The 18,633-nt window shown below is 26.2% G+C and overlaps 1 protein-coding gene across 5 annotated transcripts; it reads right to left on the reverse strand.

Moving 5' to 3' along the window:
• Window positions 1-489: 489 nt before the first annotated feature.
• On the reverse strand, window positions 490-16,809 carry LOC132935521 (glycerophosphocholine phosphodiesterase GPCPD1-like). 5 transcript variants are annotated; one of them, XM_061002103.1, is made up of 17 exons: window positions 16,183-16,809; window positions 14,660-14,922; window positions 12,472-12,641; window positions 12,247-12,410; window positions 12,018-12,179; window positions 10,211-10,318; window positions 9,973-10,132; window positions 9,761-9,902; window positions 8,048-8,279; window positions 5,371-5,529; window positions 5,131-5,261; window positions 4,519-4,654; window positions 4,157-4,317; window positions 2,791-2,941; window positions 1,985-2,109; window positions 1,819-1,884; window positions 490-1,091 (listed from the first exon to the last, which is right to left on the reverse strand). In XM_061002103.1, the coding sequence occupies exons 2-17, from the start codon at window positions 14,908-14,910 to the stop codon at window positions 1,079-1,081; spliced, it is 2,331 nt and encodes a 776-aa protein (XP_060858086.1). In that variant the 5' UTR covers window positions 14,911-14,922; window positions 16,183-16,809; the 3' UTR covers window positions 490-1,078. The 5 variants fall into 5 exon arrangements, with proteins under 5 accessions (XP_060858086.1, XP_060858088.1, XP_060858087.1 ...); XM_061002105.1 differs by having other exon boundaries at window positions 16,345-16,803; XM_061002104.1 differs by having other exon boundaries at window positions 16,177-16,803.
• Between the last annotated feature and the right edge of the window lie 1,824 nt (window positions 16,810-18,633).

An 18,633-nucleotide genomic window follows, 5' to 3' on the forward strand; every position in this document is an offset into this window, starting at 1 on the left:
CATGTAAATTAACTGTAAAATAAAAGTACCTGTCACACTCCACAGTATACCAAATAGTTAAAAATATTCAACAATACTTACCCTCTTCAATGTATGGTCTAGAGGATAAGTAGTTATCATTAAGACTAGTGAAATTGTTATACCTTAACAATATTATTTAAATAAAAAGAAAATTCTGAATACAAATGATCATGATATGGAATATTATGGTGATTGGTGACAGTATATTCTGTCTGTTCCAACAGCGATTCCCGATGAAACAGCTAAATAGTCCTTCTTATAAATCAATTAAAATATCAATATCGATAATCTCAAGAAAAATTATGACAACTTAAGAGGACATCGCACACAAATATGTTGGATCCGTCTTACACACATATGACAAGGCAAATTGTACACTAGTTAACACTGTATCATTTGCCATTTTGTGAAACTTTGTTATAAATAGTAAAGGTAAATAATAAAATAATCAATAATATTAACACCAAATAGTTATTAATAATATAATCTATTAAAACCAAATAATATTTAATAATATAATCATAAAAATACCAAATAATAATTATTAATAATAAAAAATAATGATTCTGTATGAAAATAATTTTATAATAATCAACATTCATCAAAAACTATTATAACTATATATAAAAAATCCCTGGTTTCTAGGAATGTTGTAATAGTTTTGCAAATTTTCAGTTATCACCATACTGAGCACATACAGGGTATATTAATATTAATAATATGAATTTGAATTACAGCACCAAACCGCATTTATGCAAAAAAATTTAAACACCTACAATTTAATGCTAGTATAAATACATTTTTGTTATGTTTTAAAAATATTATGTTTCTACTAATTTATCTAATTCAATCGATACTTAAATGTAAACTTTGTAGCTTATAAATAATTCCCATTCTTACACTGATAGGTTAATAAACAATTATTTTTAGTTAATAATATATTAAAATACATTTAATAAAATATATAATATATTAAATAAAGCATAATATGCTTGTATATTATTTTGATTATTTGATATCGTTAAAAACTAGATAGCATTGATTTCTGATTAATCTTCTAAATATCAGTCCTGAAAAAAAAAAATTAGTGTTACATAAAAATGTAGAAATAATGTTACAGAACTGGTGGTTTCCATCTATCATTAAGGAATTTAGTTGTGTCCAATTTCTATTATAACAATCAATCTAGAGATATAATAAGGATTCTCAAATGTAAAATAATCATAATATTAGGTACTACCATTAGCCTAGCCATCAATATACAGTAATAAATAACAATTATATTGAAATACAGAGAATACAAAAAATTCTCAATAATAGTTTTTATAAAGAAAACAATTAAATTACATATTACATATTATGATAATATTATATTATATCAGGTAATATATTAAAAATAAATCTAGTCCATCATCAAATATTTGTAAATAGTTCAATTTTTAAATCAAATCAAAATGGTGCTGAAGTCTAAACATGATAAAAGTAGAAAGAACAATAAGGAATTAAAATATATTATTATACTAAATAGTACATTGGGATATAAGTAGGTTTAGAAAAATTAAAAATCAGAATGTTTGTAATACTATTATGCATACAAAACAATCTTAAAAATATTTACTTTACTACCATAATACAATTATAAATTAGTAAAGGTACGTTTTCCCAACAGCGTCTAAATATGGTCGGTTTGTGCACATAGATTGACAGCGGCCGTTCTGTTCCAATATCTGTTGCAGGTAGACGCTACCAGGGAAAAGGAACCTTTCATATATTTTTTTTAGTAATAATATTACTTACTTAGATTTTTTGGATTTAGTTGGTTTAACATTAGACTCCAATGTACCATCATCAATACAGTCATATCTATATACAAACATGTTTGATATATTAAATAAATATTCAATTGTTATTCAGAATAAATAATTAGTAATATATAATGTATAAATGTCATATTAGTTATTACCTCTGTTTTCTTGATGGCGACTTAGAATCATTTATCTTTTCATTCCATAATGTTTCTGTCGAAGAACATTGATTCTGAAAACTGGCCTTACCAACATCCATGAAATATCTATTTTTATCAACTTCCTAAAATACAATTACATTTTATTATAATTCATTAAAAATATAATACATGAATATGGTATAAATGTAAATGAAATATCCTGATTTTATTTAAAGTAATTTTTTTGCCATCTAACTCATTGAATATTTGCTATGTAATTTGTTTCTAATAATTAAAAATTGTATACAAACAGATTTAAAAACACCGGGCAGTGTTTCATTCATATATATATACAATTTTGTACGGTGACAGTATGAGGATCCAGAATATGCTCCGTAATGTTTATATGAGATATTTCTCAAGCCATAGACTAATTATTATACTATAGATACGCAACGCCAACGCAATCATTTGACGTTCATTATTTAAATTTTAGTTCAACCGATTAGTGGTAAACAAGTTGATTGTCATCCCTCAAACATAATTTTTCATTATTGTTTATTTTGCCATTTTATTAATATTTTATGTTTATGTGATGAAATTTACTTAATTAAATAACTATCAATGCTTAACATAATTATTTATATGAAAAATAACATAAAATAAAGCTTATAAATAAAAGACCAGTGCCTATTTTCATTTTGAATGTGAAAGATAGATTTTAATTTTAGGAATTTTTTAAAACTTGTCTACCCGTTAAGTTTATCCACACTTCGCTAATGATTGAAACACATGTTTAAAATAAATTTACTCTATGTACTAACATTGTCTTCACGTAAATGTGGATCATCTTTAAGTGATTGTTGGTTTGATAAGAGTATATCATTTTGATCACAATAATTATTGGCAATGAAGACATCAGGATTTTTAGTAGAGCAGGACATTTTTTTTTTCAACAACTCAATTTTGTCCAACCTATGAAATAAAATCATTAATAAAATTAATATTAATGAATAATACAATCATTAAACATTTGAAGAAATATTTAAAAATATGTATATAAGTTATTAGCAAATTAGATGATCAACTGAATACTAAAAATATACTAAATATTTAAAAATAGTATTATTCATAGGCGCAAATTGACTACATTTTTTGGGGGGACTCGAGCCCCTCTCCCCATAGGCCATATTGCTTAGTACCATAGAATATAAAAATTAGTACTCATTACTAGATTTTGAACTGGGGGGGGGGGGGGCTTGACCGATATTTGGGGGACTACGTCCCCCCAACCCTCCCCCCCCCTATTTGAGCCAATGGTATTATTGTTGTATCTTAGATGATATCGAGCCTGGATATGTTAATAATTTTTTTTAACTTTTTAAGTCAAGTAATAAAGAAAATTTAAGTTCTAAGTAAAAGTTATTTTTTTTTTACTTGTAAAATGTGCAAGTCAAATAAAAAAAAAGTAGCTTGACTTTGTAAAAATCAGATAAAGCACAATAAGCAAATTGGATAAAAATAAAAATATACTAAAATAAAAATAACATTTATAAAAGTAATTCACAAAAATAATAAAATAAAGGGAGGCCTTGTAATGATATAATACTACAAATAAGTTATTAATTATTATTTATTTATGTTAAATTTTTAAATTGTTCAATGGCATCAAGTATCAACATAGAACCAGTAGTGTTATTGTTGAGAGATTAGAAATTAACGTATTTCGGTGAAATTGTAATTTTATATGAAAATGGATATTAAGCTGTATTCATACATGGTTTTTAATCCCTATTGCAATCCAGAATAGTGCATTCTAGACTTAAGACAGTCGACAATTTTGTAATTACAATATTTAAATACAACATTATAAATAATATTTCCCATTTTTTTTTATTTATATTAAAATAATAAATTGTACTAAACAGTACTATTATCTACGAGGTTTAAATTAGGAAAATAATTAACTTCACATGCCTGATAAATTAATTAAGTAATAGTAACTGTTTATCATGGGATAAGTTACTTATAAAATGTTTAATTAGTCTTTAATGTCCAGCCTTGGATAATAATATGCTGAATTATCATAAGCTAATTATCATAAGAATTATAAATAATCTTGTGTAAATTATAAGCAGTTAATTTGTTTAAACATAAAAGCATTAATAATTGTATATAATAACTCATTACTTATCGTATATAACAGCATTTACGCCCAGTTTTTTGAATTTATTAGCTACATCTTTACAATTATTATCATCACCCCAACAAAATAGCGCGAGTCCTGCTTGTTTGACAATATCTATTTGTAATGGATCACGCAACAAGTCTTCAGAGTGAACATTTACTCCCTGAATAGACGTAAACAATTTTATTTTAAGGTAAAACAGTCTAATATTTATAACTTTAGTTATGTATGTAAAGTGTAAATGTAATTTAAGTTTTAGGAAACATACAAGGTTATTAGTTAGAGGTTAAATAAATAAATAATAAACCAATATGTATATTGTATAATATGATTTATAAGTTGAAGAAAGCATTAGAAAATTTACCAATAAATCATGACAAGTAGCATGGTAAACAGCATTTTGTATAGAGTGACATCTAGGATCAGCATATGAAGGGTATCGGACTGTAACACCCTGAGTTAAAAATAATATAGGATACCGATTTTGCTTCATTTTAAGCCTAGAAAATTATAAATCATAAATCATAAAATATTTTATTGTATATAAATAAATGTATATATTACTTTATATTAAGATTATATTTAATCCTTTGCTATACACACAATTTAAAATATTACATTGTTTAATAAAATTAGAAAAATATAGCTATAACATGTACTGTTGCAAAAATGTATTTAAATTGTATGCAAGATTGTAAATAAATGGTTCATAGAAAATAAAATCTTCTACTGATACAAAATTTCAGAAGAATTAGGTTGTCATATTCAAAAAAATTAGTAATAATTACTGATTTAGTTTTGATTTTTACTTTGATTTGATAGTATACATAATTTTAATAATGCAACTTTTAAATAAACATTATTGTTTTAAAAAAACTCATTACAAATAATAGAAATGGTATGTTATATCTAAAAAATAAGTTTAGAAATAACTATATTAATTTTTAAATTGGACATAAGTACCATAATAACTTACATAGTACAGACATCAGGATGAAAACAAGAAAACACAATACTTCGTGATCCTGCAAATTCAAATGTGGTTTTAAGTATAGTGTCAACAAATAAATTCATGTCAAATGGGTTTTCGAGTTCATAGGTTCCATCCTGAAAATTCAGTGGCCAATTAAACAAATAAAATTAGGATCAACTAAAAATGATCATAAAATACAATCATTTTATTTATATATATTTTATAGCTACAATAAATAATAACCTGAAGTTTCATTGTCCACTTCAATTCAATATTAAATCCAACACTGGTATCAACATCTGTAAATGCTTTCTCAAGTTTTGGAAAAGGTTGATAATCATTTCTAACATCATTTAGAAAGTGAGTTTCAGAAAGAGTATAAGGTTCTTTAACATGATAAATCTGTAAAATTATTATTAATTAAATAAAAATTTCCAATTGTTTAAAAGAGCTTAAGGAAAAACAAACAAATAGTTAAGGAAAAATGAGATTAAAAATTGATTTTGTTTTTAAGTATAACTTTAAAAAAATAACCGTTGATACACCGTCGAAATATTGCGATTTTTTTAAAGCTATTTATAGGTATAAGAGTTTTTTTTAATTGTGGTTGGTAAAAACTTAGTCAAAAAACTTTGAAATTGTAATACAACGTTCCTTATAAATTACAACCGATGACCGTATTATGAAACGTAATTGCAACATAAAATCGAAATAACAATTCTAATTATCTAATCTAAAAACAAGATATTATACAATATAGATATAGCTACCAGCTTACAGAAAATTATATTGTTAAAATAAAATGTGACCAATAACAGCATAATCTGCCCGTTCGCTGTGACTGTTGAAGTGCGCTTAGTGTCAATTGCAAAGACCAGTATTAGAACTAAGAAATTATGAATGGTTATTGGATTTATGCTTTTTAGTGGATATCATTAAACAACTTGACCAATTAAATATAAAAGATAATTTAATAATTGACACGTTTAATCACACTAATGGCTGCTTTTGTGAGTTGTTTCAGTAATTTAGACAAATAAAAGAAAATATTTTAAATATATTCATCTTCTTCTTATACTGATATGAGTCAACCCCAGAATATCTTTAAATGGCATTGATTGACTTACAATACAATTATGAATTAAAACAGATTTTTCAAACATCAAAATCAAAATTAGTTTTTTATTACATTAATGTCACAAAAGAAAAATTTTTTAATTCGAAGTTCTGGCACAAAAAGTTGTGAGTGCTTTTGGATGAATTTACACCTGTTAATCGTTTTCTCAAAATTGAAATTCACCAAACATAAATCACGCTAAAACCAAGCAAATACAAGCATTTCTATAGATTTGCAAAAGCTAAGTGAATGAGTTGAGAAACAAATATCCCACTAAATAAATAAATTATTATTATTATTTCATACATATTTATAATTCTTGAGAAATAATAAATACAATAATAACTCTTAATGTTTATTTTAATTAAATTATAAATCAAATTTTTTTTTTTTGTTTTCTCAAAATCTAATATGTATAATTTAGTATGCTGCCCATGAGATTTTAATGGATTTCCAAAGTGACCCACAAGATAATTTGCGCTGGCCACTCTTACTCTAACTCATAAAATATGCAAAATAAAATCTTGTATTTGAACTATAAATAAGTCAAAACAAATTTTGGCCAAAAAAATTTTATATACGGTGTAGCAAAAAAAAAAACATGCAAATGCTTTAATTTCACAGCCCTGCTAATAACTAACTCGTCCGAAAATTGTTTTCTTATATAACTAAATACTTCAAATAATATACTGTTTTAGAATAAGAAATTGAAAATATATTGTAATACACAAAAGAAAAAAGTTGGGTAAGTGAATGTCGCTCTGCTGCACAGTAGGTTACAAGTGGGTCACTGTAATGGATGGTGTTAAATTTGAATTCAATTAATCATAAAATTTTATTGATATTTATAGAAAAAAAAATTAAAAAAAATTGAAAACTGACAATGTCTGTACTCCGTACACAGCTCAAAAAGAGTCAAATTATTTTCAAAATTTTAACGTGTATAAAAAATGCTATTCAGTGAAATTTTCAAGTATCTACAGTCATACGTTTTTTAATTACAACAAAATAAGAAAATCGTTACATGAGATATCAAGTGAATATCAAATGTTGTAAAAATAAGAATTTCAAACGCTCATAAAAATTTAATTTGAATTTCTTGAATACATTTTTTTTTTTTTTTGATAAAGGTAGACAAACTTATGGATAATCTTGTATTACATTTTTAAATCTTAGATTTAAAAAGAAAAATTTTTATGAATTCTCAACTCAAAATAATTTGCTAATTTTCGTGATTTTTCCGTATTTTGTCAAGATTTGAACTTTAAATGCTTATAAATAAAAAATGTGACTAAGGATTTTTAATTTTTTTAATTTACTTTTGAAACAATAACCTAGGAGCCTTCTATTAAATTTTCAAGCTTTTTACTCAACAGATAAAATTTTATTGATATTTATAGAAAAAAAACTAAAAAAAAATGGAACTGAAAATGTCCGTAAACAGCTCAAAATAAGTCAAAATATTTGGAAAATGTTAAGGTGCATAGAAAATGCTAATATAAACATTCAGTCAAAATTTCATGTACCTACAGTCATCATTTGTTTCAGAGTTGCACCAAAAACCAAAAGCGATTTTCTCGAAAACAGATTTTGCGTAAAAATTTCCTTAACTTCTCTTTTGTTTTTCACGTCGCGTTTGAAAACTACTGAGAAATTTTTACTTATGACCCCCCAAAGTACCAACTAGATTCACTTATCAAGAAAGTTACTGTTGAAGAAAATCTAAGCACTTTTAATGTTCTAAAAAGTGATGACAGACACAAAAAATAAAATAAAAATAAAAAAAACACACATAATAATTACCTTTAATTTTTGTAATTGTTCGAAAGAAAAATCTTTCAACGGAATTTGAACCATTTCTACTTCTTCGGCTAAAAGATTTGTTTTAGATTTTGTTGCCATTGATACTACAAAATCATGATTAATAATAGGTACCAAATCTTTAGTAAGTTGTACATCAAACTCAACTAAATCAGCCCCTTTATTTGCTGCTTCTTTCAGTGATGCTATTGTATTCTCGCGAATGTGTGAACAACTGTGGACAAAAATAAAAATAATTAATTATATTTTAAATAATGCTGAAAAAATAATATTTAAAGTTATATATAAAAAGTATACTGCAGAATAGTTGAAAACTTCAGTTAATAGTGACATTTATACGCAGTTCGTGAAGCGGTTATTACTTTTGGTCTCATATAACATGATTATGAGAAAAAAATACCTCCATAAGCAGAACTCATATTTGCCTAGAAGGGTCACAATGTGAGTGATCTATAAATGTGTCGTTACACTAGGACTAAGGTCACCAAACTTTTCCAACAAGTGAGCAACTTTAAACATATTAAGTATCTAGTGATCAACCACTACTTATTTAGGTACATTATTTATATTATTACACAATAATTGAATGTAATATTCTTCCTTTATTATTTCTCTATGCGAACATTTTTTTCTTTGCTAATAAATACTTTACTTTGAAAATAAAGCGCAACAGTGTGTCAATTTTAACTGGTTAGCCACCTGCACTAGAAGATATAATTTTAAAAAAGGCGGGAAAGTAGTGTTGCTCTGCCGTACAGTAGGTTAAAAGTGGGTCACTGTAATGGATGGTGTTAAATTTGAATTCAATGATAAATTAACATTGTATAAGAAACACGATTCTGAGGGAAGAAGACTGTCAGTCAGCCTATGATATTACTAAGTATATTTGATGATATTATTGTGAATAAAATAACTTATTTATCTATTTACTTTGTTTGGAACCTTATTTTAAATTTTAAATTGTTAGCTATAAAAACTGAACATTTTTAACTACAAAATCATTTTTCAATTTTTAATTTGATAAATGTTGTCAGAATTCGATCTATAAATATTTATAAAAAAAAATTGTGCCAATGTATTTTTAATATTTTTTAATTGATATAGTTACAATTTATCAAGAGCATTGTATTATTTATTCATGCCTTATAATCCAACAAATCAAACTAAATGACAATTATAGAAAAAAAATGTAAATAAATTTTAAATGTCTGTTAACAGCTCAAACTTTGTTAAAATATTTTATGGTGTAGAGAAAATGCTTATTTAAACATTCAGTGAAAATTGTATGTACCTACGGTCATTTGTTTTAGAGTTACACCAAAAACCAAAATTATGAATAAAAATTTCATTTTTACTTAATTTTTTTTAGGTTTTTCCTGGTGTATTTGAAAACTACTAGGAATTTTAAATGTTGACCTCCCAAATGTACCAACTAGATTTACTTTCCAATCAAACAAGATACTAAAGTTAAAAATCAAAGCTTTATTTTGACAATTTATCGTATACAAAGACCAAAAAAAAAAAATTTGTAATTAAAAATACACTTGTAAAATCAATACATTCATTTCAGAATCTAAAATCTAGAACATATTGTAATTATTGTTAAAGTATATATTTATTTTTAGATTTATAAGTACTAGAATTTCTTTACCCAACTTACTTAATACTTAACAATATTATAAAATTTGAACTTACTCTGATAAAATTTGTTTGAATGATGAACCTGATCCTCTATGGCCAATATCTAATGGAACGTCATTACTTTTCCAGTCTGTCAATCTCAATTGTTCTAAAGTACATTTGATATCTTTTGTTGGTTTAATAATTAAATAATCAACTGCAATTATAAACATAAGACATTTTAATATTCAAATAGTTAACTTTTAGGAACATATTAAATAATTCACTTTTAAGCTCTCCTATTGGCTTATGACGAACACTGGTGATTGGAGATATAACTATTCCATTGCTATATTTCATATTACTTGGTAGAATGTGAGTGAATCCAATATGGAAAGGAGGTTCATCAGAAGATTCTTTATGTAGATACAAATCAAAAAGATATCCCTGCAAAAGTATTAGCATATAAGCTAATTGTCATTAACTAACATAAATCAAAATATTAATTGAAAACAAAATACTTACAACACAACTGAAATTGTACATTTTTGTTTGAAATAAATGAAAAGTATTTTCTTGCACAGTAGTACCAAACTGTTTTTGATGCTTAAAAGTATGACCTCCAGGAATATCCTAAAATTATTTATAAATCTATTAACAATAATACAGCAATTATATATATTCAAAAACTGTGTTAATTGTAAATTTAAGGGTTTAATTTAATTAATTAAGGAGTAACATTAGACAAGACTTTAAGTTTATACAGATACATAATATGCGAACGTGTTGTAAATTTGTATGAGTGATTCTAATACTAAAGAAGTTCTTGCACATGTTTTTTTGTAAAAATATAAATTAAATTAATCTATAGAGAACTTTAAAAATATATAAAATGTATACTAGCTATATTATTACCCCGATATTAGCAATGCACCTGGGGGAGATAATAATAAGTAACTATTTTTCTTACGTGAACTTATTTCAAGCAGAAATAAACAAATATTGCGGTTATAATTTTAATACTATTAATAGAGGGATAGCTACTCTAAAATAACTGATTCAATCTATTATCTTCCTTGAATCGTCAAAATCAGTTAAGCATTTTTGATTCTTTAAGCTTCTTTACTTTGCTTTTAATATTTATTTATTTATTAATTAATATAAAATATACATATAATATTTAATATACAGTTGCTGTTCCTGTGGCTTATATTCCTTAGTATAATAATAATAATAATGTCTTAAGACCTATGTGTGGAAAATTTGGTGTCAATTAGACATAACCTTTGAATTTGCATATGCATCATTTAGATATAACTTGACTAATATCTATATTAGCCGAAAATCTATTATAATCGTTATACCTATCATTTATGTTTTGCTTCTGTTGAAATACTCTCAATTGTTTTTTATCAAATTCGGTCGGGTATTTTTGTTAGTATATAAACCTCAATCATATACTTTGCCTTTAAGGGGATTCCATACCGTGATTTTCTGTTTTAGTCTAACACACGCGCGACATAGGATTTTTGACTGATTCTTTGCCAAACATATCAATTGATCTAATGAAGTGATGAGAATTCTGAAAACCGATATGAATTTGTCTTCAAGTCTACTTGAAATCAACTTTCCCACAATTTTGATTTTTTGATTTTAGCTTCTCCAAAAATTGAAGTACAAAAATGTTTAAATACTCTTTTTTAATATGACGTTTTCTGGAATTTGGGGGATAATATCAAAAATGTGGAAAATTCGATTTTAAGTAGACTTGACGACAAATTCATATCTGTTTTCAGAATTCTTATTGCTTCAATAGATGAATTGAAATGTTTGGCAAAAAACACGTATAAAATACTGTCGCACGTGTGTTAGACAAAAACAGAAAATCACGGTATCGAATCCCTTTAATATAACAGTTGTTAATCTATTTTAAATTTATATAGAGTAGCTTTAGTAGCCTAAATAATAGGCAATAACAAAATACAATACAATACAAAAAATTATATTAAATTATAATAACTTTTATATCACTGGTCAAGTCAAGAAATTAAACAATCATAACAGATCTACAAAATAGTTATATACATAAAGATATATATGTTTAATAAACTGAGTCTTCAAGGTTTTAATGATTTTAAATATTAGTTTAAAAGTATGAGTACATAATTTAATACTTATAATAAAAACCATTCCTTTTTTCAAAAATGTTTCAATGATAAATGAAAGATCACCCATGTTAAAAATCTATAAAAATCCTTTAAATCTAAATCTTAAAGTATATCTAGTTTATAGGTCAAATTTTAGTCTACAGAAGCATTAAAAAAATATTTACCACACATTCTACATATGGCCATCCAAAATGTTTCTCAATATAATCAGTTCCTTGTGAGCTTGAATCTTCATGTATGAAAGTACTTGTGTTAGGAGATGCGTCCCCAGAATCAGCTGACAGTTTAGACAAAGGAACAGGTGTCATTTTAACACTAACTGAACTCTAAAAAACCGTAAATAATATTCTTAGTATGCAAACTTCAATCTAATAGATATAATAATTTCCATACCATTTTACTTTGTAGTTTAGAGTTCCAGAATGTAATAGGAGTATCAAATAATTTAAACTGAATAGCACATTCCGTAGTCAAAAAACCCTTGCTGATATGTTTTTTATCATTCATACCATACATATCACTTTGGAATGCACTATCACTGCTTGATATTTGGGTTTCTAAGATTAATATATTTATTATTATAATATTTAACCAGGCTCTTTATTATAATTAACATACCATCTTGTACACGTCTAGGTTCCTGTTGAGACTCCCATGAATGGACAAAAATATGTCTTTGTTTCACAAATTCACCATCAGGTTCTACAATATATGCCATGAAATAACGAAAGAATATTTCTTTATCTGGTGGCAAATGTATAGACCCAGTCCAAATACAGTATTTTCGACTAAAACAACATACATCAAATTATATTAATTAAAACAATACAATATATTACATATATTGTTTAATATTAAAAAGAATATATAATTAAATGTAATTATACATGATTAATGATTAAGTATCTTACAAAATACACATTTATAAAAGATAAAGTTACTTAATAAGTAATTACAGTTTCAGTAACAATTATCAACTAGTAGTGTTACTAGTAGTGTATTTTTCCTGAACTTAAAAAAACATAATATAGTTTTGTTGTAGTTAGATATTAAATTTAGAACTACAAAATTACACCATACTTCATAAAAATTAAACATGACAAAATAAATAGTTGATTTATGGATTATTTGCTGAAATTAGCAGGCTGGATATATATATGGCCTAGAGGTTCTGGAAGCTAGGATCTTCTTTATTGAAGTATCCCATATAACTATATGATACATAAATAAGTTCAGTGTGTGTAATTATTATGGTGTTGATATATATATGATATACCTACAGTTGATATTTATCGATTATAAAATTTGTAATAAAGATCAGATTTAAAGTTTACAATGAATGTAAATATTTTGTAGTTATCTATAAAACCTGTAATGGTTAATAATCTCAACCATAAAATTGTTGCAAAAAATAAATCTATAATATTGGTTTATGTGTTTCATTAGACTTTTTCAAAAACAAAATAATTAAATATTAAATTCAAAAACTAAAATATTACAAATTATGCACGTAAAAAAGTTAAATATGTACAACAAAAGTCTGAACTCATTATATTATAAAAAATGTCTTAACCTTTTCACTGCTACACTATTTACTCTTTGCAACCTGTGTATGCTACATAAAATAAAATTTATTTATAATATATATTACCTTTTTTTCTAATTTTAATTTTGAGATCTATATGATCTAATTATTTAAGTTTAAAATTATGCCTGCCAGGGTTTCTTAAAATTGTACAGTTACCGGAAAACGTTAATATTATAAAATAAAGGAATGTGCCTGGAAATAGTTAATAAAAAGATATCTCTTGAATGTTAATTATAATACATGCTAACTCCAATATATCCCTAGATCTAAGTCTACTATATAATGGTCACTATTTTAATAAAGTCAACTTTTAGAATATTTTAGGGAATATTATCTTAAAAAAAATAAATAATCAAAAGATTAGACATATACATAGTATATACCAATGTTCATTACTTGTCACACATTGATAAGTCTTTAAAATACAGTTATATAAATGTTCCTATATTTTTATTCTTAAACATAGTCAAATGTGGTCTACCTATAGAGTTGTTTGTACTAATTAAATACTAGTATATTTAGTTATGATGTGGGCATTTTAGCACATTAAATATTTGAAATTATCATAACTAAAATTACAAATTTCTAATTTAACCATAATATACTATGATTAATAGTTAATACCGTGTGCCCGTGAAAACAGAGAACACTGTACAATTAAATTACACGTGTTCCTCAATACCCTAATACATATTTTTGAATTCTGTTTGCGGGACATAAAACACTAGACTATTGGATCATCAATTTCCCTCAGACAGAATTCTAAAATATTTATAGGGTACCGAGTAATGTAGGTAGCTGAGTAATAGAATATACCCAGTTTTTGCGGACATACGGTATAGTATATTACAGAGATTCCCAACAAAAGTGTGCCATGTATAAAATTGTATTTTGTTTTATCATGTTTAGTTTGTATAGCTTGTGTAAGAATTAAATGATGAAAGTTTAAATTTAAGTTATACCTAAATATACAGATAACTATTTATTTATGTTTTGGATTTAGGCGGAATGACAAGGTATTGACTGTCATTTACTTGTTTTTATCGTCAGAAAATAATATGGATTTATTTCTTTGTGTGCCATGAAAATGTATAAAAAATAAATCCATTCAAAACTAAAAATACTAAAATGAAAATGTAATAGGTAGCTAATTAAAATATTAAATGTTGACATGATCATTATTTGATATCAGTATTTTGATGATTATAATCAACTTACTTTTTTCTTATACGTATCACATTTGTGTTATTTAGAACAAACGCCTTGTTTGCTTCCCAATTACCTAGGGTTGGGCAGTTACCAGATACACAAATATGTTGCCCAGTTATTGTTTCAGCTTCGACAGTGAATGTTTTGAGTATTAATAACTTGTCCATTTCTTTAGATGATCTTGGTACTGTATGAAACTTTGTATCTGATGAATGTACCTCTTTGGCGTTTTCTTGGTCTTCTTCATACCATTGTTGCATATTATCTAATATCTAAATGTTCAACAAAATTGAAATATACAAATGCGATTAATATTGATAACTAACGTTAGTCTTTAATAATGTCTATGACACATTAAAATACTTCTTGTATGATTTAAATTATTTTGTTTAAGCTATTAAAATAAAATACTGAAATACCTAGGTATCAATGATTAGGAGAACAACATTTAAAGCTTATAATACCTATGTAGGTAATTTATGATATAGTACTTAATCTTAATATAAATTGCCACTATTATATTAAATAAAAGTAATGAATCGACACTTATTTTATTTAAGTACCTATTAAATACAGTAGGATTCAATTTTTTTTCTAGTGGGGGGGGGGGGGGGAGATTGAAAATAAAACCCAATACTTTTTTTAATTTTAACTTCTTATACATACTTTTTATAAAATGCTATAGGTATAAGTATTAACCTGGCGTCAAAATAACCGCACTGTTTTTACGTCTTGAAGAAAACATATAAATTTTACATTTCAATCATTGATACTCATACCTATATCGTTTATAAATATTATTAAATATATTATGATAACATTCTGAATAAATTTAACAACTTGGCTGCCGAGGGTTTATTTAAAAACTTCAATTGCCCTCCATGATACTCCATATAGTACATAGTTTTTTTTTTAAATATTATCATTTGGTGTATAAGAAAGTAACTTTTTAGAACTATATTATATAAATTGTAAGAATTCTATGAAATAATTGTTTTGATAAAATTAATAAAAATGTATGAAATGTTTTTTATTATTAAAATAATATAACGTGGTCGAAGTGACTACGATGCAACTAATTACGTAATATACACTGGCGCGACTAACGCCGGGTTAATAAGTATTCAAAAAATGTGAACAGTAATAAAATATAAGCACATATAGACAAAATTTGATTACTTAATAGACAAACAATCCAAGTTACCTATATTTTTTTTAAATTTTAACAATGTCAATCAGTTGTAATAATTAATCTTGAGGTGTTTTATGTTAAGTACTGTTGGAGTTTTTAAATTTAAAAACACTTAAAATACAATATCTAAATTCTAAATAATATTATAATGGATAAGAATTTTCCTTGAAAGATATTTGCGATGTACTAATTAAATACGTAGTAAATAGTTCATTCCAAAAAACTAGGATGACGATGCTCTACTTATCCGCTGTAGACTAGGAAAGCAGTAAACATTGTAAAATGCCATAAACAAAAAACAATATACGTCAGACACCGTCGTCTTTGTCTTTACCGTTACCTCGGAAAAATGGCCAGGTCCAAATGATCGAATGAATTCGTGATAGTACCGCCGTCGGTGAGTTTCCGAAAATGGATGAAAGCTGACGGACAAAAAAAACGTCTCGTCCCTCGTGCCGTTTGGCCAGTATTTTTGTATGAAAAAATAAACGGAAAACAGTACCTCCGGCCTCCGCCTTCCCAGTGCGAAACTTGTCCGTCTCGTTCGTTTTCTCCGTCACGATTTGCCGACGACTTCGAAAAGGAGGGAATGGGCGACACCCGCGCTTGACCGAATGATGCGCACGTCGTTGACGTCGTCGTTGTCGTCGTTGGCCGATAACCCGGCACGCGCGGGCCTTATCGCGCGAGCGTCGAGATTCGGTGGTACTGCCAGATACCCGATACGACACTTGGGTAACACACCAACACACCGTCCTGAGGGACCAGTCACAGAATATAACAAGGAACAGTACTTGAAAAATGTCTAAAACTGTACTGTCATCGTTGTCGCGGAATAGCGTTGAATGTTGACGGTACGAATCGAGACGATTACGAATTTTATTTATGAACCACGAGTACAGACAGTACGTCTTACTTTTCTAGTTTTCCATGCTGCACGGTCGTACGCGATAATGGGTACTTCAGTACTTCTCGTATCTTCACAATAATTGTTATCATCATTCTCGTTATCGTGGTCGCGGTTATTTCTTATCGATCGGTAACACCACTTCGAGAGAAATCCTACCTACTGATTGGTCTCCGTCGCAATCACGCCACGAGAAATATCCATTGATAATAATTCATAATATTGTTTACGAAATTACGAATGTTTCCGCGTATGTTCGTAGTTTCGTACCATAGAAATATTAATAAATTAATAAAAATTTTTTTATTAATTTATTAATATGTCTATGGTTCGTACTGTTCGTATGTGCCAAAAGCCAAGCAAGCGATCAAAGTGGTTCACTATAATATATACTTGTCTATGGTGGTTTACTAAACGTTTAAAAAACGCTTGACAATTATTTTGTTTATTTCAAAACACAGAATATCTCAATAACAAATTTTGTGGTCAAAACTCGAACTTAAAAAAAGGTTAGAGAGTAGGGACTTACATGTATTCTCCATTAGTCCATTGCTTCCATCAATAAACAGTGTTTCCACTATTTAGTTCTTGACAATATAATATGTGTATCTAATGAAAAATAAAAAAAAAAATTATTTAGCTATTATTTTTTAACCATGATTGAAGTTTTTTGTGCCAGCTAAGATTGTCTAATTAAAATTAGTAATTATATTAATATAATATTTCAGGAAAGCAATCATATAACATTTTATAATATTATATTAGGTATACGGTTCTAGAAAAATTACTTGGTTTAATGATTTCTGAAGAATTATTTTCCACCTCTAATTGATGATGTAGGGTTTTTATTCTATCTATATCCTGCTTGTAGGTTTTCTTTATTAATTAAAAAGGGGAGATTCTAGGGGTAACTTTTATAATTCAAATGGGAACCTGTTTGAAAAATGATTTCTATAGGATTTTTTTTTAATGAATTTTGACATATCATTTATAATTATGGGTTGATAATATTAAAGAAGCTATTTACATTCAAATTTTGTATTTTATTTGTAAAAATGCCATCAATGAATAATAACAATATACTTTGTGCTTCTGTTATACGCCGATGCATTGTTGTACCTAACCTTTATAATCTGTACGCTATCTAACTACCAATTTACTAGTAATAAAACATGTATTTGGTATCTTAATTTCATTTTATATTAAATAGGTTAAATCACATGATTCTATTGATAATAATAAAAAAAAAACAATGCATTAGATAATAATATACCGTCTAGATATTATTTTAATTGGATATTGTACTATTTATAATCGATGCTATGGAACGGGGTTTGTCTCCTCAATAATTTTACATATTATTTATTATTTATAATATAAAATTAGAAATAAATATCATTCAGTTGACAAATAGGCGATAGCTAATTATACCAAATTGTTGTATAAATGTTATTATACAGCATACAATTATTTAAAATATATACAAATAGGTTAGGTACCTATCTGTATTTTGACTAATGTATGTGCCTATTCATATTTTATAAATTTAAATAATAAATAATAACCAAGGCTAGGAACTTAAAAATATGCAATAAACATTTGGAAAATATGCATAAATATGAAATTTATTGAATAAAATACATTTTACATACAAAATTAAAAAATTTAAATTAGGTAGGTGTCTGAAAAGAAACATTAAAAGAAAATTAAAATAAAATTAACACTGCACACTTATGTATTTAATTACCTACGATTATACAATATATTTTTATCATGGTACAAAATATTAATCCACTGGTAAATTTGAATAAAAATAAATACGGTCAACGGTCACTATTACAAGTTCTCAGTACTATAGAGATTATAATATTATTTATGGGAGCA

The sequence above is a fragment of the Metopolophium dirhodum genome, chromosome 1, assembly GCF_019925205.1.
Source record: "Metopolophium dirhodum isolate CAU chromosome 1, ASM1992520v1, whole genome shotgun sequence".
In the NCBI taxonomy this organism is placed as follows: domain Eukaryota; kingdom Metazoa; phylum Arthropoda; class Insecta; order Hemiptera; family Aphididae; genus Metopolophium; species Metopolophium dirhodum.